This window comes from Branchiostoma belcheri, unplaced genomic scaffold (genome assembly GCF_001625305.1).
Source record: "Branchiostoma belcheri isolate BF01 breed outbred unplaced genomic scaffold, Haploidv18h27 scaffold32, whole genome shotgun sequence".
In the NCBI taxonomy this organism is placed as follows: Eukaryota; Metazoa; Chordata; class Leptocardii; order Amphioxiformes; family Branchiostomatidae; genus Branchiostoma; species Branchiostoma belcheri.
In genome coordinates, this window is record NW_017803932.1 from 2,024,172 (window position 1) to 2,045,549 (window position 21,378).

Below are 21,378 nucleotides of genomic sequence, written 5' to 3' on the forward strand. Positions count from 1 at the left end.
AGGGCCAAATAGACAGCATTTTGAATTTCAGCCTCTCGTGGCAGTTTTTATTATGACTTAACTATGCCGGACTTTGGACTCCAGCCCGACTAGGCAATAAGGACCCCTTCCGTTAATGTTATCTCAGATGGTCTAGTTAGCCCAACTCGTGTATGGAGACCAGGGCCTTGTGATACAGGCATTTATTGTTTTGTTTCTATGATTCCGATAACTAAATATTCTTGCTATGTACAGCATGTCAGTAGCTGGGATAATCCATGTACTGACAGTCTACGGCCTGTCAATAGCAGGAAAAAATCCCGTGGGTGGTCGACGCCATCTTGGTTTGACGGCATATTATATAGAACCGCCGCTCGTGCCAGTGCCGCGAGCCGCGGTGGCATGTTAGGCGGTTTTCCATACCGGCTCGTGACGCGAGACCATCCCAGATGCCGCTTTCTAACAACTTGTCAGAGAAGGCGGGGCAAGTCACCATAAGATAATCACATACTACACAATTAAAATTTACCTGGCAACTTCCAGCTTGGTGGACAACACTTACGTCATAGTCACGTGAGTGCAAACGCCTATACAGGCCTCTACTCACCCATAGAAAACGTGATCATTTCCTCCCTCCTAGAAAACTTGCCGGAGTCGTCCAGGAAACGGGTCGGGTCAAACTTGTTTGGTTCGGGCCAGAGCTGTGGGTCGTACAGCACCGACCAGAGGTTCACCTCCACTCTGGTACCCTGAGGGGAATTAGGATAATATATTCTGTCGAACTAGAGTTACTCTATTTGTTGTACTCGGATGGAAGGTGAACTCCATATTAAGGTTTTTGCTATCAATGTTTAATGAACTTTTGACTTACGTTGTATGTTTACGGTGCAGTTGTATGTGACTATTTCTATAAGGAAACAATTCATTCACGGCGTAAGTCTACGTGACTCAGCTCGAATGAAACTTGTATATTGAAAACAAAACATTAGCAAGAAGAAACGCCAGATTTCTTATCTTGATATCTCAAAGCCTATTTACTTGAATAGTCTACCTGCACAAAAATCGTGCAAAGTAACCATTGAAGTTCGTAAGAAAATTAAAACTCTACTACTGGATCAGTTAACGGATTTATTTCCGGACGTTTCGAGTGACATCCATCACTCTTCTTCAGCGTCACAAATGAACAGAGAACCGATTCACTCTTATATACAAGTAACTAGAAAAACCGGTTAAACAACAAGGTCGGTAAGAAGCTTTATCATGTAAAAGAACGGTTCACTCAATGTACAGGAGTTAGAACTAGAAAAACCTGTTCAAACGTCCGGAAATAAATCCGTCAACTGATCCAGTAGTAGAGTTTGAATTTTCTTACGAGTATCGTTTACCTGGATGTCTAACCTTCATCAACGTAACCATTGAAGTGTTCAGAAAATTTCAACGCTTATTTGAACATATCGCCATTGTCTTAAATTGACCTGGTGACCTATTTTCATACAGGTAGTATTTTGTCATGTTTGTGTGAGCAGGACCCTTGTTCGACATGACTAAAACTATATGAAACACAGAGATATGGGAGCAACTTTGCAGCGTTACATCCTGACCTACCTTGGGAATGTGGTAACCTCTGAAGAATACGTCACCGGTGGTGAAGTGCCGGGTTGCCATTGGAGCGGTTGCTGCCATCCTACTTATTTCACTTAAGGTGGCCTCTGTGTAGGGCATCTATACCGGAAAAGGGAATATTTAAACTTTATCACCTTGTCATCAGTAGTCATGTATTACGATCGACTTTTGTAAAAAAAAAAATTCAACGAAACTTTGACAAGTCAGAGACGACCATCAACACGGATATACGACAACATTTCCTGTCGCCGCTGCAAGAAATCCACGACTGTCAGAAGAATGTCCTCTGCCGGCTCTACATGTACCATAGCCTTGCGTAACGTCGCACGGCACTAAGTACTGTGCCTTTACCTGGCTGCGATGGTCCATGGAGGGGTCCTGGTCGGGTCCCAGCACGCTGTCTATCTCCTGCTGTACTTTCTGCTGGATGTCCGGGTGGAGGATCATGAACAGCACGGCCCAGTGTAAGGTGTTCGCTGTGGTATCAGTCCCCGCCAAGAACAGCTGGCGGACGATCTTTGGAAAGAGAAACAGCATTCAATATTCCGTTTGTGCAACAAGATACTTTGTACAGTGGCATCATCGTCTATGTTGTAATCTAGATCTTTGTCTGCTTGCTCTGTTGTCCTAAATGTGTTAACAAACGGGCCGCTGTAAATAGCCATTTTCCCATAATACCGGTTTAAAATGTATGCCGTTGAATTTACATTAAATTTTTCAAAGTTACTCGTTAGTTAGTTAGTTAGTTAGTTTGTCTTTACTTACTTCTACATGTTGCTCTTTGGTGAAGGTCGAATTCTCGTCTCCCTCTCTCTTTTGAGTCTCCAGAAGAAATGCGTCCAAAAAGTCCCTGATGTCATTCGGGTCAAACGTTTCCTTGTGCTTCGCTATTTGCTCTCGGATGTGTGCCCTCAGCTTCAGCTGGTTGTCGAGAAACCCTTCGGAAGCCTTCTTCAAACTAGGAATGATTCTGGCCGCCGGAAAGATAATCGGCAGCATCTGATGGCGCTTGATACTGAACGTCTCTTGGATCATCTGTAAAAGCTCTTTCCCCTTGGGATCATCGTACTCGTAGCGAGAGCCGAAGACGAGAGAGGAGATGACATTGCAACTCGCGTTCTTGAACAGCCTAGAGATGCAGAAGGCCTGGTTTTCTTTCTTTGAGATGACATCGCTGAGTGCTTGGGCTTCTTCCAGAATCTTCCCCTCCATACTCCTCTTGTCCGACCCCGAAGTCGCGGAGGGCAGACATGGTGAACTTCTTGTGCTCTTTGTATCGAGGAGTGTACGGTTCGAAGAGCAATCCTTAAGAAAAATCAATAAATTAGAAAAATTGAAAATGTTCTCCAAATATTTTGCCCTCCATATTTGAAGAAATAGTTTTATCGTTTATCATAAATTGCATGAAAAAAGGGGCCATTTTCATGCAGTTTTCAAGACGAGAGGTGAGAATGACTGGTTGGACATCAAATCAGGTCAGTCGCGCGCATGGTGATCAACAGGTATGTGCACTGGATATTTAACTGACCCTCGATCTTATGAGTGTGTCTTACAGAACAGTCTAAGACTGAATCATAATCATAACGCATATTATAAAACATGGCCTGTTCCAAGTTTGTGACATGGAACCCGAAACTAACAACAAAAAATTTACTATATTTGGTTCAGATGTCCCGTCTTTGAATGAACCCCCTTAGTTTCTACGGTTGAGCTACGGCTGACCTGTTTCTGAACTCTTATAATTAGTCTTACCTTTTGCACTCTGGTCCGGCGACCCCAGGACAGGGACGGGCGGCCGGCTGGAGAAAACGTCCGCGTTCGTCACCAGAGCCTCGCGGATGGCGCTGAAACCGTTCAGAACAACTCTCGGCTGGCTGAACGCGTAAACGGTGAAGACGTCCCCGTACTTCTTAGACCACTCCTGGAAAACCACTGGGATATCCTGCCGGGTTGAAAACATATCTAAAGTGTCATGGCTTGACGCAATCTGCAAATAGTTAGAAACCAGATAAATCAAAGCAATAATGTCACAGTTTTAAGGCCAAACGGGATTAGTATATATTGTCAGGGTAGGTAAGGTAGCAATTGAACATACCCAGTTTGCCGTTGTTTGCCAACTTCGTTGTGACAAAATTTAACGTTACTAAACGTGAGTTTACAAATCATGCTGATTCCACGAAGCTATCCTACCACGGGTACAAATGTGACTTTTGTGGGTTTTTGGCGGAACAACTTTAACAAATGTGAAATTATGTGACTACGCATAAACACATATGAAAGGAAGAAATTTGGGAGGAAATATCAATCATAATGGGAAGATACAGATACTCTGGACGCTGTGTATTTTGGTATCTTTATACTTGTGCCTCTGCCGTCTTTTCTCACTGCCTATTAAACTGTGCAGGAACGCTATACAGTACTCTATTGTCTCTGCACTCTGTTTGACCAATTTTCTCTCAGTTATAAATCAATCAGCCCCAGTTTTTTTAATAATTCAGGATCGTCCACATAATTTCACATTTTGGACAAATTTATAACACTTTTCAATTTTTACGCACTACTACGTATTGTTCTAAATAGAAGCTAAACAGAGGTACATGAACCTCCACTTCACGTAAGCAGAGATCACAGAGGTTACACTGACTTTGCTCATGCTGAACAAGTTGCCGACCAGTGGCAGTCCCCTCGGCCCGGGCGGCAGGGTTGTTGCTGACCGCTTCCACATCGCTGTCGTGACGATGACCACGACGGCAACTAGTAACGTCTGGAGGCTCCATAGCCAGTCGACTGCCGGTAGCAAAACACTCATGATCGACATAACACCGTGGACGTAACAGGTACTAACTCGTGTATACTGATATCTGTGTCTTCACAACTCAGGTGTGCGTGCATGTGACTCGTATGTCAGGCAGCATGCAAATCCTTATCTGGAATAGTCGATTCTAAAAAGTAGTTTTTATTTAAATTTTGAAGTCCAAACAATTTGTGGCTTGATTACTCGACTTAACAATCAAGCGACCGGCTCATTAAAATCGACTGCAAGACACAACGTTTAACGTAGAATTTTCTTACCAAATAAAACGAAACATGGAAGCATATATTTGTAACATATATAACTGTCCACCCTCCCAACATGGTAGTTATGGTATGTTCCCAGACACTAGCGTCACGTAACGGTTGAACAAAGGTCAACAATACACTGATAGTGATCACGCGAAAATCAGGGCAGTTGAGACATAACCTTTGCTGTACATGGTGCAAAAGCCATTCAACTACTAGTATCTACAACAACCAACACGCGATGTTGTTACTACCTTCGCCATAGGTTTTTAATAGGAAGCGTTTGTGTGAATGTATGTGTGTATGTGTGTATGTCAGTTTAGCACGGTACGTCAAGAAGCTATGGATGATGGATGGATTGTCATGGAATTTGGTAGGTGAGTAGGTCTCGAGGAGACCTAAGGCCACAGCAAGTAAATTTTATGGATGACATCCTCCGCAGACTCCAAATCTAATGCGAGCGGGCGAAAACAAAACAAGGCGCGCCGAAAAAACAAGGTTCCTACAATTTAAAATTTTGAATCAATCATGGTTTTGATTCAGTGGGAACATCACATATACACAGCCAGCATCACATACAAAAGGAATTAAATACATCACTGCATCAAAGTAAGAAACAAAACATTAAATCAGAGCCTTGTCTTGTCTCCTCTCTTCATAGTTATCTGGTATCCACCTTCCGGCATGGCAACAGACATCTTTGCCCATTTTCGGCATGTTGACCACTGTCAGAAGGCAACAAAATTTCTTCTTTTTTTTCTTCCAAAATCAGACGAAAATTAATGCGCGCGCTGATGTCATCCATAAAAATTACTTGCTGTGGCCTAAAGGACGAAAACTGATGCGCGTAAATGTTATCCACATAATGATGTCTGTGGTCTAATTAACGAGGTATGCATAGATCGAGAGGATTAGAAGATGTTCCCAAGCCCCCTCATACTGTCAGATTTGCTACGAATTTCCTTAAAATAGCGATTCCCCAGACTTAGAGGTTTTGGACATCAAGGACAACAAGCTTCTAGGGCCTGACCAGTGCCCGCAGTGGCAGGGCTACTGGAAACTTGATGTAGACAGCTAGGGGCTTGACCAATGGAAGGGCTGCTAGAAGCGATGTAGTTAGACTAGTTCACAGCTATTTCCTCCACTGCAGTGCGATGTTTGTGATGACGTATGAAGGCATGCCTCAGGGCACCCCGAGTCAACAGTCCCAACCGGTCAGGTCACTTCTGTGGCTCATCCAAGCTCCCTTAGCACAACAAGAATTTTCCTGAATCAACCAAAGAGGTAGTGCGGGCACTATGAGCTATACAGAGGCAAGGTCTTCGGTATTTTTGCAAGGAACGTTGGAGTGTAGATCTATTTTTACAATAAACATTCCACAAGGACGACGTTTTCTTGTGAATTAAGATTCATAAATATGTCAGTTAGCAGTGGCTATGTGGTCTTTGACAGCAGGGTCTCATATGTGTCTTTCGCAAAATGTTGGTCGTTCCTGAAATATGTTGACCGCCGAACTTGCGGTTTGGAGTGAAGTTAATCAAGGAGACGCGTACGGTTGGCCTGGTACCAAGTTCTGCAACTCCCATCCTTCCGCTTGTACTTCAGTCCAGGTTGGTTCTGACCACTGGTATATATTATTTGATCTCATTGCGATTCTTTTACAGTATCATTTATCTGTTAACTATTGTAAACTCAGACACAATTTGGCCAATGTGTTGTTGTTTTGTGGCGTCAACAAAAATACTATACTGATGTCATACATCAGTAGCCATCAGTTCGCTGGGGCCGGTAAAATACCCCAAGCCGACCTGTAAGAATGGCTACTAGGCTAAAGAAAACAGGCGACCTGTAGATACATGTACACTGTGTTCAATAACCGGTTTCGATTAGCAACTACCGTTGCGTAATCAGAAATTTGTACGTAAGGACAGTGTTTTAATGAGCTGTAGAAATCGTTGTCTATGCAAGTGTCAGACCTTCACACCAATTCGTACACTTTCACCTTTCGAGGCCAGACATGACTAAAGCTGCACACGTATATGACTCACGATAGACTCACTCCCGGCCTTAATGGCACACCCAACCACGTCACATGTCATGTAAAAGATTAAGAGCCTTGGCGTCCGTAAAGGAATCACGAAGGCTATCATAAATTGGATATGGAAACAGGGAGATTCCAAAAAGTATACATATTTATGCATATATCTGTTCAACAAGGGTTTGTCCATTTTGCCCAGAATTTATAGAAGATAAATACATGTATCACGATTTGGTTGTATTTCTCCCAAATATTTTGATATGTGTAATTCATTATAAAATGTTACATACATTTTCTTTCATCTATCTTTCATCTTTTCTTTCGTCTATCTTTCATCTTCGATATCAGGCTTTCTCTCAATGAATTCAAATAGCAAATTGAAGTACGTATTGGAAAATAACAATCCATGCCTTGTACATACGGGACAATATTTCAAAACAGCCCAAACGCTGGAGTCTTTTGTAAGAAAGCTTGTGGTATGTTTGCTGATGAATAGCAGTAGATTCAATTCTTTGTTAAGTTTATCATCTACTTATTCCAGTCGACACCATGACCACCATTGGAAACATGCAGACCTTCGAGGTGGTGATGGACCGTCTGCCGCCCGTGTATCACCCGGGAGAAGTGGTCGGTGGGGAGGTCAAGTTGGAGCTGAACCAAAGTATGAAGCTCAAAGGCAAGTAAGGTCGTCATCGGCGCTCCACTTCAACTAGGGTCGGTAGATTGGGATCCTCTCTTTTTCTTTCTACCGACACAACTTAGCTGCATTCATACGCTGTCAATATTGTGTAATAAGTTAAGTTCAACTTGTAATGTAATAATGGCCAAAATCAATGACTTTCTTTAATGTTTTGGGTTATCAGATTCCACAATTCGCGAAGGATGAGGTTGTCACTTGTATTCAGTTCTAATACTACCGCTTCGTGTCTGCAGCGATCAAAGTGATCTTCCAGGGGCAGGCATCGGTGGAATGGGACGAGCTGACCTGGACAGACATGCCCAAAATGGCGGGAACGGAGGTCTATCTTGAAGAGACCAAGACAATTTTCAGTGCAGCAGGAGGTAATGACTACTAGAACTATAGTTAAAGGGGTTTCTGATCTACTGGCACGACTATGATGTACACAAACGTTGGATATTATGTAAGTACAGTTAAGCACCGTATGGAAGTAAGTGGGTGGTACGTGTAGAAATTCAAGAAGTGGTTGACTGCATGTGATACCATATCAGATTACGCCATACAATCCCCTTAGCGACAGTCCCAATATATTCATAAAAACCCCATACACTTCGGAGGTCTAAAATCTCCGCTTTATTGCTAGTAAATGTTGGAGATAATGCGGTATACTTCCTCGCTCTTTCAGCCTTCAGCAAAAGTCTACTGGGTCCGCTGGGATCGTCCCTAAAGAAAGGTGCACATTCCTTCCCGTTTGAGTGCACCCTCCCAACAGACGTCCCTCCGACATTCAAGGGCGAGTTCGGTACAATAAAGTACAAGGTGCAAGGCGTTATAGAGAGGCCGTGGAACAAGTCTAACTACGTGTCACAGACACAGTTCGCGGTACAGGACGTCTGTGATCCGAGTACGGACAGAGGATATCGGGTAGGTACAGCAACGAGGCTGTTTCCGTCAAAAACAAAACGGTTATCTATGATTGAAGTTAAACGACCCTGTTAATCACAATTAGGACAATTAGCGTTTCGACCAATCAGAGATCGAGAAGACAGCAGAGGAAGCCGTCCTTCACCTGATTGGCACTCCCACTAACCAATCAGGGCCTACCTGCTAATATGTGCAAACATATCTCTCCATATGGTCACCTTCAGATTACCATAATCCATGAAAGCCATAACCGTTACAGATTTTACATTAATATTACAATGTACATGAATATCATCTGCTAACATACATATCTATATTTATACTACCGCATGCCAGACGCCATCCGTGGCTTCCAAAGACAAGCAGACGACTCGGTACTGCGGGCTGGTGTCCAGGTCGGTGGAGCTGGAGGCGCGGACGGACCGCGGCGTGTACGGCCCGGGGGACCAGGTGCAGCTCACCGTGCACATACGGAACCAGTGCGGCTGCAGAATCACACACACCAAGGCTACTCTCACCCGGGTAGGTCTGGGCGTACCCTGGAAGCTCGGGGCTCGGTTTTTAATGCCATCATTTTGACTCACAAGTTAGGTTTGTGCACTTCTGGCCACTCAGCCTGCAAGGTTTCTGTCCTAGGCTCGTTGTAGTACGCGAAACCATCTCTTTAGTTGTGCCAGTAAATTCACAAAACCTCTGATACTTCCCAGAGGTACATATATGAAAAAAAAATTGCTTGTATCTCTAGGACATTATTTACCGAGGGAAGCTGAAGAGGAAGGGGAGTCGGAAGCTGCAGAAGAAGCAGGTGGCAGACGTGGTGGTGAGTACGCGGGGCCGGGGCGTGGACCGCAGGCAGAACATGCAGTGGACCGAGCCGCTGGCCATACCCATAGATACTCCCGTCACGCTGAAGAACAGCAAACTTATCTCCGTGGATTATGAACTAAAGGTTAGAAAGTCGCAATGCGGCCCAGTTTATTATGTCTTCACATCAATCAAGAACATCATATACAGATAAAATGTCCATGCTTCAACATTGTTGTCTCCTTACAGTGCCATCTGTTTATTACCATTCCGTACACGGCCGTAAATGTTGCCATGTTCAAGGATTTCTCACTACCAATGAAATGCGAAAATCATTCATGCCATGACTGTTCATCCTTTATTACATTTTTACCACTTCAGGTTTCAGCGAAGGCATCCGACCCCAGATACGACTTGGACGTTTACATTCCACTGAGAATTTCCAACTTCCCCGATGACATGGGCTTCCCCGGTCAGCTAACAGACATCCCATCTCCTCTACCCTCCAATACAAGCTTCCGCAGCCCACGGGGGATGTCCCCTCTCTCTTCCAACACAAGTCTCCCCACCCCTGGGGCTACTAGCTGGACGTCTGATAGGAGCAGTCTGTCTCGCGACACGCGGTGGGGATCGCCAGAGGGCGCAGCTGCACAGCCTGCTGAGGCAGAGGAACGTGAGTGGAGAGCAGGATTGAACATGAAAGGGTGGCAAGGTTGTTAAAAGGTGATGTGGACTAAAACTTCAATAGACCGATCCTCACTGTCCATCATAATTAGAAAAATCAGCCAATGGGAAAACGAAAATCAGTGACTCCACCAATGAGAGAACAACATTAAGGCCATTAAACATTTCATTTTGCATTTCTACGTTTTGGTGGAGGTGGGCAGGATTTTGGGATCGGCCTATAAGCAGCAGCTCATGACGGACAGAAGCAAAAATCCTATATCCTCCTGGCCAAGGAACAAGAAATAATAAAAAAAAACATTTAACTTCATTTCCTACATCTTACATTACGTTTGTTTTAACATTCACAATACGTCTTCCTATGTATCTGTATCGGTATCGGTATAGCCGGTATAACCGCCCTTCAGCGTAACACACCAGCTTTTCAGTATGTATCAGTGCTACCAACAAAATAATGGATCATCCAAAACCTCTCTTTCCCCCTACCATGAAATAAAACCACAGTGAAAGCTAGATAACTTACAGTATCTCTGTTGCTTTCTCCACAGCTCCACCTTCATATGATGAGTGTATGGCTGCGGACACAACCACCACAGCATCACCACCCAAGAAACGAAAAGCGCCACCTGCACCATCTAGAATATGAAACATGCTATCCCACGGACTTCTTGAATTCTATTTATACGACAAACGTATATTACTTTTGTAAGGGTTCGACCATTTACTGGAAAGCACCACAATACATTAATGAATAAAGATTGATGAAATGAATGATATACTGTATGCTTTGAAGAGTAATATTTATAGATAGATGGCCATGGGAACAATGGTACATGTTTACAGGTCTGGATCACTATCACGATTGCCAGTTAGTTTCTATTGATTTCTTGTTGTCAACTACTATATTTTGTAAGCAGATATGGATGTGGTAACTACATCCTTAGCTGCTCATCCTGATCGATCATCTGTCAAAATCACATCCCACCCACTCAGCCACCCCAAACAATAGTAATGAGTCTTTTATACATGTATCAGCAAAAATCCCACCATGTGACAACAGAGAGCAACAGAAACAAGTGATTTATTTTGAAACAGTTATTGGGTGTAACGAGCATTCAGTAGGACAAGGCACTGACGGTCTACTCATACACAAACAAGAAGATCATCACACATTATCAAAATGATTTTTACTTAAGGTGCTTCACTTACACAACAGGTAGGTAAACATGATTAGTTTCAACTACTACTTTACTAGTATCTGAACTCTTTGTAAAAAAAAAGTCCTTTGTAAAAAAAAAACAAAAAATGATCAACTGAGCCATTGCTGAGATAGGTAAGGCTGTATACTGTATCCTGGAACTTTTGAGAGCGGTTGTTCCTTTTATAACTGCAGAAATATGAAATATGGACAAATAAAAAGGTAGAGTGTTGGAAGCTGGAATGTTTTATGGAATGCAGTCCACGTGAGTCAGAGTGGACAGTCAGACGAGTGTTGTTCTGTTGTCTATGTCAGTTAAATGTTTCCTGGCTTGTCCATTAAAGTGGACAATCAGGCTGGAGCGTTGTCCCGTAGTCCAAACTTTCAAAGGTTTCTCCACCGTTTGGTTGAATGTAGACAGACTGGTGTTGTTGGGTACTCTGCGTCAATCAAATGTCTCCTGGCCGATGGGCTGAGTATGAACAGTCAGGCCGGCCATCTGCTGCTGCAGACCTCCAACTGTGGCGGGCAACAAAGATTGGAACTTACATGTACCTTCAGCATACTGAAGTACTATGCACACTGAACTACTATAAGCCATTTTGGCTAACAATCCTTTATTGGGTACACCGTACAGGGTTTAGCAGCTGGGAGAAGGTGAAGATCTAGAGGGCTTTGTTGTAAATCATGGCTCCAACAAATGTTGAAAGCTAAAAGTAAAACGAAGACTGGGCCCCACATATTCTATCCACCTGAGCTACATGTAATTCACCCATCATATGCTGGGCAGGGCCTCTGCTGATTGGAAAATCAAAAGTCAGATGGAATATTAAAAAAGTTGCATATCTTTGAGCTCAGTGAATTGGCAGGAAAGTGACTAACAAGGCTGGCATCCAGACTGAACATACCAGACTGAGATTGGGGTCTCCCGCCGGTTGTCAGGTTCCTCATCTGTTCAGGTGTCAGTCCCAGGGCACCGCGCCCGCGCCCGCGCCCCAGGCCTGCCACAACAGCACCACTCAGCTGGGCAACAAAACCTGCAGGTGCAAGGCAATCAGAAATGGCAGACTTCACCGCTTACCTATACTGCTTTGCAACCATTCCAGTCCCGCAGATCAAAATCGCAGTAGCTGTGGATGTTTGGCAATGTTGCATGGCGCAATTGTACATTATGTCAAGGTAGCAACGGTGATCTGGCAGAATCCTGCCATACTAAGGGACAAACAGCCCCAAAATATATATGTAACTCTGTAGTCCTGTAAGAAAACAGCTAAGACTGATACAGGTACGTGTACTAACCAGGAGTGGTAGGTATCCGCAGTGCTTGGGTTTCAGGCACACTTGAGGAGCTGGCTGAATGGCTCGGCTGTAGGGGTGGAGGTCAAGTCAGTCAGAGAGAACACCATCGAATGGTCAACTGGATGTTTTAGGTACTCCCCTTTAACTTATGTAGAAGTACATGTTCTACTAGTGAGTGCATCTCAGCATATCAGGCAACCACACTAAATTAAAGATGTGTACATGTCCATGTATGTCCCATGCCTGTGCATGTACAAGTATGTCTCTTACCTGTGCATGTACAGGTATGTCCCTTACATGTGAATTTACACGAATGTCCCTTACTTGTGCATGTACACGTATGTCCCTTGCAGGGAAGGCACCATCAGAGGATGAGGCAACTGCAACACCATTGCGCTGGTCTCTGCCATAGGAAGAAGGGGGGTTGTAGGTTGGTCCTCTAGGCTGTGATGGTGGCCTCTGCCGATATGGAGGATCCTACAGGCAGAACACATGACACAACAGATATGTAGAACTGTAATATGAGTGAAACTGTAGTGTGAGACCTGATGTAGTGTATAGTGATTGTTAGCCAGGTTCACGTTTAGAGTTGGCATTATGTTAGACTTAAAAGCTCAAATAGATTGAAAGTGATCAGAAGGAAAATGGAGCAGACAAATAAAACGTACATATGCAGGCCTTCGGTCCAGAGCAAAGGCATCAGAGGGCAGGATGGTGTAGTGGCCCTTGTTCTCAGGTCTCTCGGGGAGGTGGCGGGGAGTCAGCTCCAGGCCGTACACTTGTGCCATGGAGTCACTGATAGAGAAACTACCAGGGAGCAGAAAGAACTCTTATATACTGTAGATCATGAAACATTCGCAGTGGTTTATTTTGTGGTAGGAGGGAAAGGGTGGCATTTTCAATCAAAATCAACATTATTTGTTAAATATCTTTCTTACAAAAAAAAAAATCCAATAGCCCCTGCCCACCTCCATCAAAACGTAGACATGCCAAATAAAAACAGAAAAATGAACATATCTGAAATAAATGCTCAATGGTCAAAGCACTACTTACCAGGCAATCATTGGTTTGACTGCTAATTGTGATGGACAGTCTGGATCAGTCTATTACACAATCACATCCCATAGACAACTACAAGCATTTTATGAACAAAAAGAGGAAGAGCTCACCAGAATCTCTTGACTGCTCCCAGCGCACAATGCTTCACCTCCTTGCTGGCATGGTACTCACAACTATGTACAGGCATGACAAGACAAAAACCATTGTTTTTAGGTCCCCAATAAACATACAGAAAAAAATTATCACCTTGTCAGCAAGATAATTGTCCTTTATCAAAAGGTTACTTCACACCTATTTCCTCACTCAATTCAGGTGAAAATAATGGATGGGACATTAAGCTGGAGGTCCTATGTTTGAGGACAGCCACATCTCAAGCAAGTTAACAATCACACTAACCTGACTTATCACAGAGGGTATTAATCCATAGGTGTGCCTGGATTAAACCTTAAAGTATCCAGGTTGATATCTTGAATATAGTTATGTCAATGTCATGTCAATTCTTCCACAAATGTGGTAAATCTCAAACACATAAACACACATAAACAAACACCCACCTGGACCCTTCCTCATAGTCGAAGACTGAAGTGTTCAGGATGGAGGCGATCATGCTCATGGACGGGGGAGGGCCGCTGTGGTGTTCGTACAAGTCCTGAATTAGTCCATCCAACTCGTACACTCGGAACCTGTTGTACTCCTCTGGATGTGGTACAGACAAAAACATGTCCAGAAAATTACAGCCCTTCAAGAACTGAAATATGGTGTAGGCCATCAGACTTCTAGGGGCATATCCCATGAAAGGGCTGATAAAAGCGTGAAGTAGTCAGGCTAGTTTGAACTCAAATTTACAGTGTAAAGTTATCTACTTACCAGCCCTCTCTGCCAACCAGTCCAAGCACCACTCACACATGGCAGTGTGTGTCACCTAACCCGGGAACATAACAGTTATCAATAATCATTACATGTACATCCAGACGGCAAATCTCTACCTTACTGTCTGGTCACTTCCGTCATACAATTGTCGTACTTATGTCAACTGTTGGTAGAAAATATTGCAGAGTTGTTTTTTTTTCCAGAGTTTAATGAAATAAAAACTGGTCCTGGAGAAAACCCTGGTAACACCTGGTAATTTCCAGGTATAAATCATCTTAACAAAGTACTGACCTGGCTGTAGAGTGGAGGAAAGTTTCTGCCGTTGGGGCTGGCAAAGTTGCAGAGGTCTGCCCAGAGTTGGTGGTAGTTGCCCTCAGCAAGCTCAAACCCCTCAACAGGGATCTGATGTGTGTTGTCACCTAAAACACAAATGGTAGGAGGCACCATGGCAGCTATGTTTGTTTGGGGAGGAGGAAGGGGATAACTTGAATATAATTTAAAATGTCATTCATTTAACAAACACACATGCACATCCAAATCAAAAGAAAGGTCAGCTCAAACCTATAAACCCAGCCACTCAAAACAATACTTCTGAATACACATGTATTATTTTGGGTGGCCGAGTCTATGGATTTGCCTGAATGTCCTATACTAATTGCTTCAGGGTGTGGTGGGAGGAGATTTTAACAGACCATTCATATCTAGAAGAACAACTGGAAGCAGATACTATCATAACAACAGATTTTTAGAATTAGAGTCAAAATAAGACATAGATTAGCCACTTACTGGTACTCTGGCACAGGTATCTATACCCCAGCGGTGGTTTCCCTGCGAACAAAAAACATTCATAAACACAAAGTAACATTCAATTTCACACCGGGACCCAAAGTATCATTCAATTTTGCAACAATAATCTTTGAGACAAAACATGTCATCACTTAAAAAAGAAAGGATTTTCGAAAGGTAGATGGTACCTCAGATCATACGGTATACACTGTTGTTTTCTACATGTCCAGTAGAATGCAAATGACTCCAGTGTTGTATACAGTGGTTTAGAAGAAGGGCCCAGTGAGTGAATGGAGGTTGAGTCGAAAGCTGTCCTTACCGGGTTTGATGAACCGGTGGAACTCCCGTGTGATACCGTCCTGTAGGGAATACTCCACCACTCCGATCTCACACGGCATGTAGCCCATGTTATCAGGCAGCTCACACAGCGACTGGATACTCAGCAACAAGAACTTCTCCTGAACAACACCTACACACAGGATAGAGGCATTATCACACAGAGTGACAGACGTACCTAAATATATTTACTGGTAATCAGACGAAACTGATTTAATCATCCCAACCTCTACTGGCAGAGTCTGTAGATTTCTGTGTATGTGGATATTTGCTTAAATATGTAGTCAGAACTTTTCAACTTTGCATATTTTAGATCATTGGATTGACATGAAAGTCAGGATACGTCAGACATGTACCATTTCCCGGAGGCCAGGCTTGCACAACTCTCTTCCTCTCCTCCCGACGTCTCTTCTGCATCACTTCTTCTGTGTCCACTCGGTCCTGGAGGACAGAGGACAAGCTCTCACGTTACAACAGTTCAGCAATATACTAGTACTGTCACAGCCAACACTGGGGGAGAAAAATGTGTGTCAAACATACAAGATGTAGGAACACTAGTACCAGTTACCACCAACAACATGTGACACTTTTGAAGTGAAACATTGCAAATAATCAACAGACCTTATGCAGGATTACCCTTGTGTGATTTGTGTTGTGTAAAATTGTTACAGCAGTATCACTACCCCATGTAGACCCTACCCCATCATTATCTATATGTATTTCACTTCCCTTAAGAGTGAATGTTGTCAGCAAAAATGCCAGGGGGAAAGCATGTCAAGGAAGCCAGCTTTCACTTTTTTTAGATGTGCCATGACATGAGCCTAGAATATCCCAAAGGCCCAGGTAGCCTGGCCTGGTGGACAGAACAGGGTTTTCTTTAAACCCTAAAACTGCAGGTGCCAAATAACTTACAGCTAAAGGTCTGCCCATACAGTCCAGGCGACCGCCCATAGCAGCGGCGCTCTGTTTGAGTGCCTTGGCCTGCCTATCATACGCCTGCCTCTCACTATCCGGCAGGGCCTGTAAAACAAGAGGTAAAACTCAGTAAAACAAGGCAACACCAACTCAACTTCTTGGTTCTCAGATTCACCGACTTCATCTATTTCTGATTTTTAAAAAATTAAAAACACAATACAGGTTCCATTTAAGTTAAAAAGTATCCCCAAAATGCTCATCCACTGTTCAAGAAAGAAAGTCCTTGTCTTGTTACACATTTGCCATTTATCAATGCAGTGGTTTGATTAAAAGCATTAGGGGTTATTTTTGGATTGGTTTTGTTCCTTTTTTACCCACCTGATCCTAGCAACTATATATTTCTAAATTATGCTATGTTTTTAGTCTTTCTAAATATATTATTTTAACTCATCATTCCCCAAATGTCTAATACATTCATTTGCAAACTTGAATTTTCCAACCATCATAGACGGCGATACAAGAGAAGTTCCTTCAATTTCAAATCTATCTGTGAACGAAACAATCAGCTTAGTTACAGTATCTGGCAATGAAAAAATAATGGAAGCAAAATGACTACGCCCCTGAGGCGTCCCGAAAAACAACAGTCGCCATCTTTAAAATATTTCCTGAGCGGAATTTTCTGAGAAATTCGCGACCAACTTTGAATCAGCAAACACAAACCTGGAACAGTTAACTATATAAATAAATCATTCACATACCCTTCACACATAACATTTCTATTAGGTTTATCCAAGTGGAACATTTCATGTAACGGACACCGTTATGGTAAAACTTTTCACGTACCTTCCAAGATGGGTGGGCGAGTTTGACAACATCTGCCATGCCGTTTGGCATCTGGTAGCCCTGTCGCTTGAACTCCGGGATCATCTCTTGCATGTACACCCAGAAGCCGTTCCTTTGTGGCTTGTTCTTCTTCTTCGGGGGCATCTTGTCTTCTCTGTCGCACTAGAGCCGAAGAAATTACTCAAAAAGTCTCCTAAAAAATGAGGAGGCCGCTAGCTCCCGTCCTCCGAGGCTCGTCATCCGTCTTCTTCAACTTTTGAATGGATCATACCATTAGTGCAGGGGGGATGCTACACGGAGCTGTGCATATTTTGTATTCAACGTTATAATATATTGTTCGTTTTCAAGCTTGGTGTCATCCTTTTAGTTAAATTGATATACTGTCACTAAAAGTATAATTTACTCAATGATGCTACCCGGCTCTTAGTTTGTAGATTAACGTAACAATACACGCCACCCCTTTAGGAATAGGCGAAAAAGACCAAGGTATGGTCCAAGGTCACATGTTAATTTTCGCAACATCAGGTTTGGCTAGTTTTGGCAGTTTTCCTAAAAGTACATGTAACATGATACATGCATAGAGAGGACCGCACATCAGACGTGGTATTTAACAAATCCCCATGAAAATTTCACAGTTATACATGGCAGCGTACTACAAGCATGACAAGTACGCAGCAGGCTGCAGGCCAAGGACACTGTACTATAAGTACGCTCGTATAATGCCCTTTCTTGCACCAGAGACAACCTTGCTTGCAATAAACAACGCCATAATAACGTCACAGTCAAAAAAGCGTGACGAAAAAAGAGACTTGGGCGTGAGTAATCGTGTTATGTTTGATATTACCTGAGCCACCTGTGCCACTCAATATATTATTCTCATTTATGAGTTATTAAATAGAGTACAATGTTGAACTTTATCCCAACACAAGACGCAAAAAGGTACACAAGGATCGAATTTTCAGCGACCACTGTCGCCTTCATCACGGAAAACCCGCGAAAGTTACGGACACGTGACTTTACGAGGGATCACTGATATTGTTTACATCATTGACGTCGGCAAATTATCGAAGTTGCAGTCAACCTGTAACGTTAGAGTTTCTACTAGTAACGTAACTGCTCTTGTTCAAGAACACAGCTTGGAGAGCTGCATCAGAACCTGAGCAAAGTCCTGGATTGTGGGTCTCCGGTGGACGAACTACAAATCCAAACAGCGCACAGCTGCAGTAATGGCTAACTAAAACTGACGAAGTGAAGAAGTAGAAATGTCCACCATCCAGAGAGATTTCAGCTATCCGGGGCCATGCTGTCATTTACCTCTAATGAATCATATTTTCGTATTGGTTTTTGGTATAAAATCCTTGTAAGTCTTTCTAAAATGTTCAGTAGATGTCTTAGCTTTTTGTCGAAGGCTCAACTTAATATTTATGACCCAGCCGATGACATGTTCACATGATTTATCTGAAGGTTATCCCTAGCTGTACATGAATGGCTTCCATCTTAGGCGTCTGATGTTTTGATGTAAGGCTTCATAGTCCGTACTCCGTCACGTGTCTGGTAACGTTACATGGTGCGACGCTGCAGTCGGCAAGCACCGTGCCTAGCCTGGTGTAGGACGTGTTTTTCCTGGCAGAAACCTGACAAGTGGCGGCATCATGTCGGAAGGGCAGCAGCAGGCCCAGGCTGGTGACGCTGTTAGTGGTAGGTACAAAATGACTAATAAACTGTACAAAATGACCAATAAACTAGTGGACATAACAGCTACTAAGTATCCAGTTACAGCTCAGAAAAGAATACTAGTAGTAACGTTAATGCTTTCAAGGGGCCCGCGTGCCCTTTTTCGTAATTCTTAATCAGGCCTTTTTAGTCTTCGTAATCTGTAGGCAGCCTCCCAAAAATCTACGTAATTCGTAATTAGTACATAAGCCGCAAAGTGTTAAGTCGTAATCAGCTCTGAGAATTTAACATAATTCGTAATCGGCGGCGAAAATTTTGCGTAATTCGTAATCACTATACCCCCCCCCCATGTAGGCTCCATTTCAATACCAAAGTTATCAACTAAGGATTGAAGTGTTCAAAATTCCTAGAATTATCGTAGAATGGAACTTGCCACAAGCACTCTTGGGGCGTTATCATCAGATTGCTTTAACTTTAAACAACGCCTGCAGGTATATGTGAATACGTAGGTTGGGTGTACAAGCTTGTTCCGTGCAATAAAGCGTGTAACTTCAGCAGTGCCGCCGCGCCGCGTGCCTACGAAGCTGTTACGCCGGAGAGCGGTTATACCGACTATATACCGAGATACATTTTGTAATTTTCTTAAGATACTTCAGGATATACAAATGACTGATGATGACGATGAAACGATAATTTGCAAAATGTAGTTAGATTTGAATCTAAGAGAAATGATGACGATTATATGCCGACTTAACATGAAAGTTCATCTGAGTTGGTAAAGTACATGACGAAAATTAAACTGTTCTCCTGGAAAACTGGAGAACAGTTTAATTTTCGTCATATATGCTGAGTTGCTGTCAAGTCAAACATTTTTGTGCTTTTTATTGAACTTATTTGTTGGTAAGCGTAGATTATTAAATGGTAAACGTAAACGTCCTACACCTTTCTAAAGAGGACTGTCCACGTTTATGAATTTTTTTCTCGAGGCACCACACCCGTACAGGAGCCTCAGACTGATTATATTCCCAATCCTGTACACGCTTCGGCAGAAGGTAAGTCGTCTATACTTCAACAAGCTTCCTGTTCTTTTCCTGCTTTGTGTTCCTCGCGCTTTGGTTTGAAGTCGACTGTTGGATTTGACAGAAACCTGTTGCCTGATGCATACTGTCAACACCATCTTAAAACTCAACTCGTCGAAAATACATGTAAAGATCTATAGTGTACACTGGTCTCTGGGCGTTTTTAAGAAATGTAGAATGGATTTATCAACTCAATTTAAAGGCACAAGTTGTTCTGCGTTATTTTTTAATGGTCTCTTTTTGTTTTCTACAAATAGCAATGGACAAAACGTGAGGTTTTCGCTCAAACGAAAAAAATCAAGGCCATGATTATACGTTGTAAAATGCAGCAACCTTGAAACATTGCGTGCTTTAACTGACTTTGATGTCTGGTGTCCACAAGCAACCGCCATACAGAAGGCGAGGTTCGTCATCCGATTTGTGAAGTTGTTGCGCATCTCAAGCCCTGTATTCATCGTGGTCGTGGCCGTGATATCGTCATATCTTGCGGGTCAGTTTCAGTTTTGCCATATAATGAATTTACTGCTTGTAACATTTTGTTGAAGTGATAGTGTTATGCAGAGCTAATCGACCGTGATGCTTTCTTTACAGTCAGATTCACTATTTTCACGGAAGTGGTAAAGTTGTCTGCTGAGGTAGGGGGACTGCAAACACGTGTACAGGAGATGGGACGTAAGTAGTTTGCAATGACTTGAATAAAAAAGATACCATGTTTCTGTATCTAAGATGAGGCTAGTAGATCCTGTCATGGTGGATATATGACTTACGGATTATTACCTTCGCCCAGAACTTAATGTCTTTGTTACTCCGTGAAGGAGGCCATGACCTCCGTCGGAGTATCAAAATCAACGAAACCTGAACAGTTGTGTGTTCGTAGCCGTAACTAGCGATTCATTTGCTGCATGGGGACGTAGTTTGGTACGTTGTCTGCTAGTATGGTCTAGTTGATGCACATTGTTCTTTTTATACCGTAGCTATTTTCTTATGTCATGTAATATTTTAGCAAAATCCCTATTCTGATGGAATGTTGGTACAGGCCATGTATTCTGTCGTGATGTGCGGTTTTCTCAAGCAGATGTGTCGATCATGGTAGTCGCGGCACTGCCGGGCGGACCGCCGAAAAATTGCCGATTTGTTCGCAGCTATACGATCCGTTGGTTGCATTGGTGTGTAGTTTGACATGCCTTTTCGTTTTTTTTTTACACCGTAGCAGTTTTTAAAGGTAAAGTGCAATATTTCACCAGGATACACTCCTACTTTTGAGATGTGGAACAGTCCACACAGCTGTTAATTACCGTGGCCGACAAGGACAAACCTGCGTCGCCTGCGCGCACACCTGCGTCGCCTGCGCGCATACCTGCGTCGCCTGCGCGCACACCTGCGTCATCTCTGCAAAGAGCTTCCTCGTCTGCGCACGACTACCTGCGTCGTGTCTGCCAAGAGCTTCCTCACGCCTGCACAGAAAGAGCTTCCTCGTCTGCGCACGAATACCTGCGTCGTGCCTGCCAAGAGCTTCCTCACGCCTGCA

At 43.2% G+C, this 21,378-nt stretch overlaps 3 protein-coding genes across 5 annotated transcripts in view; 1 reads left to right on the forward strand and 2 right to left on the reverse strand.

Moving 5' to 3' along the window:
• Positions 1-4,477, reverse strand: part of LOC109474841 (cytochrome P450 2D20-like) — a 5,577-nt gene extending 1,100 nt beyond the window's left edge. The window contains 7 exon segments of the mRNA XM_019775283.1: positions 587-728; positions 1,585-1,701; positions 1,954-2,118; positions 2,368-2,823; positions 2,825-2,907; positions 3,355-3,544; positions 4,247-4,477. Coding sequence (XP_019630842.1) covers positions 587-728; positions 1,585-1,701; positions 1,954-2,118; positions 2,368-2,823; positions 2,825-2,907; positions 3,355-3,544; positions 4,247-4,420 — 1,327 coding nt within the window. The 5' untranslated portion in view covers positions 4,421-4,477.
• A 1,629-nt stretch (positions 4,478-6,106) lies between these two features.
• On the forward strand, positions 6,107-10,557 carry LOC109474850 (arrestin domain-containing protein 1-like). 3 transcript variants are annotated; one of them, XM_019775301.1, is made up of 8 exons: positions 6,107-6,289; positions 7,242-7,376; positions 7,634-7,762; positions 8,065-8,303; positions 8,640-8,825; positions 9,049-9,252; positions 9,489-9,780; positions 10,340-10,557. In XM_019775301.1, exons 2-8 carry the CDS (start codon positions 7,250-7,252, stop codon positions 10,435-10,437), a joined length of 1,275 nt encoding a protein of 424 aa, XP_019630860.1. In that variant the 5' UTR covers positions 6,107-6,289; positions 7,242-7,249; the 3' UTR covers positions 10,438-10,557. The 3 variants fall into 3 exon arrangements, with proteins under 3 accessions (XP_019630860.1, XP_019630859.1, XP_019630861.1); XM_019775300.1 differs by having other exon boundaries at positions 6,107-6,272; XM_019775302.1 differs by having other exon boundaries at positions 6,107-6,272; positions 9,489-9,830; positions 10,340-10,421.
• Positions 10,558-10,877: 320 nt separating this feature from the next.
• LOC109474842 (protein maelstrom homolog) lies at positions 10,878-17,366 on the reverse strand. The gene is made up of 14 exons (XM_019775284.1): positions 17,098-17,366; positions 16,252-16,359; positions 15,696-15,780; positions 15,323-15,472; positions 15,004-15,045; positions 14,509-14,636; positions 14,215-14,269; positions 13,902-14,043; positions 13,458-13,520; positions 12,957-13,095; positions 12,613-12,765; positions 12,289-12,355; positions 11,898-12,026; positions 10,878-11,508 (listed from the first exon to the last, which is right to left on the reverse strand). The coding sequence occupies exons 1-14, from the start codon at positions 17,239-17,241 to the stop codon at positions 11,435-11,437; spliced, it is 1,479 nt and encodes a 492-aa protein (XP_019630843.1). The 5' UTR covers positions 17,242-17,366; the 3' UTR covers positions 10,878-11,434.
• Positions 17,367-21,378: the final 4,012 nt, after the last annotated feature.

Bases quoted from the DNA above. Each gene is read 5' to 3' on its own strand.
- LOC109474850 (XM_019775301.1), top strand. From the start codon at position 7,250: ATGACCACCATTGGAAACATGCAGACCTTCGAGGTGGTGATGGACCGT. The intron at 7,763-8,064 runs GTAATGACTACT...TCGCTCTTTCAG, and splicing joins AATTTTCAGTGCAGCAGGAG to CCTTCAGCAAAAGTCTACTG. The intron at 8,826-9,048 runs GTAGGTCTGGGC...TTGTATCTCTAG, and splicing joins CCAAGGCTACTCTCACCCGG to GACATTATTTACCGAGGGAA.
- LOC109474842 (XM_019775284.1), bottom strand. From the start codon at position 17,241: ATGCCCCCGAAGAAGAAGAACAAGCCACAAAGGAACGGCTTCTGGGTG. The intron at 14,044-14,214 runs GTAAGTAGATAA...TACCACATCCAG, and splicing joins CTGGTTGGCAGAGAGGGCTG to AGGAGTACAACAGGTTCCGA. The intron at 12,766-12,956 runs GTACGTTTTATT...TTCTGCCTGTAG, and splicing joins TGGACCGAAGGCCTGCATAT to GATCCTCCATATCGGCAGAG.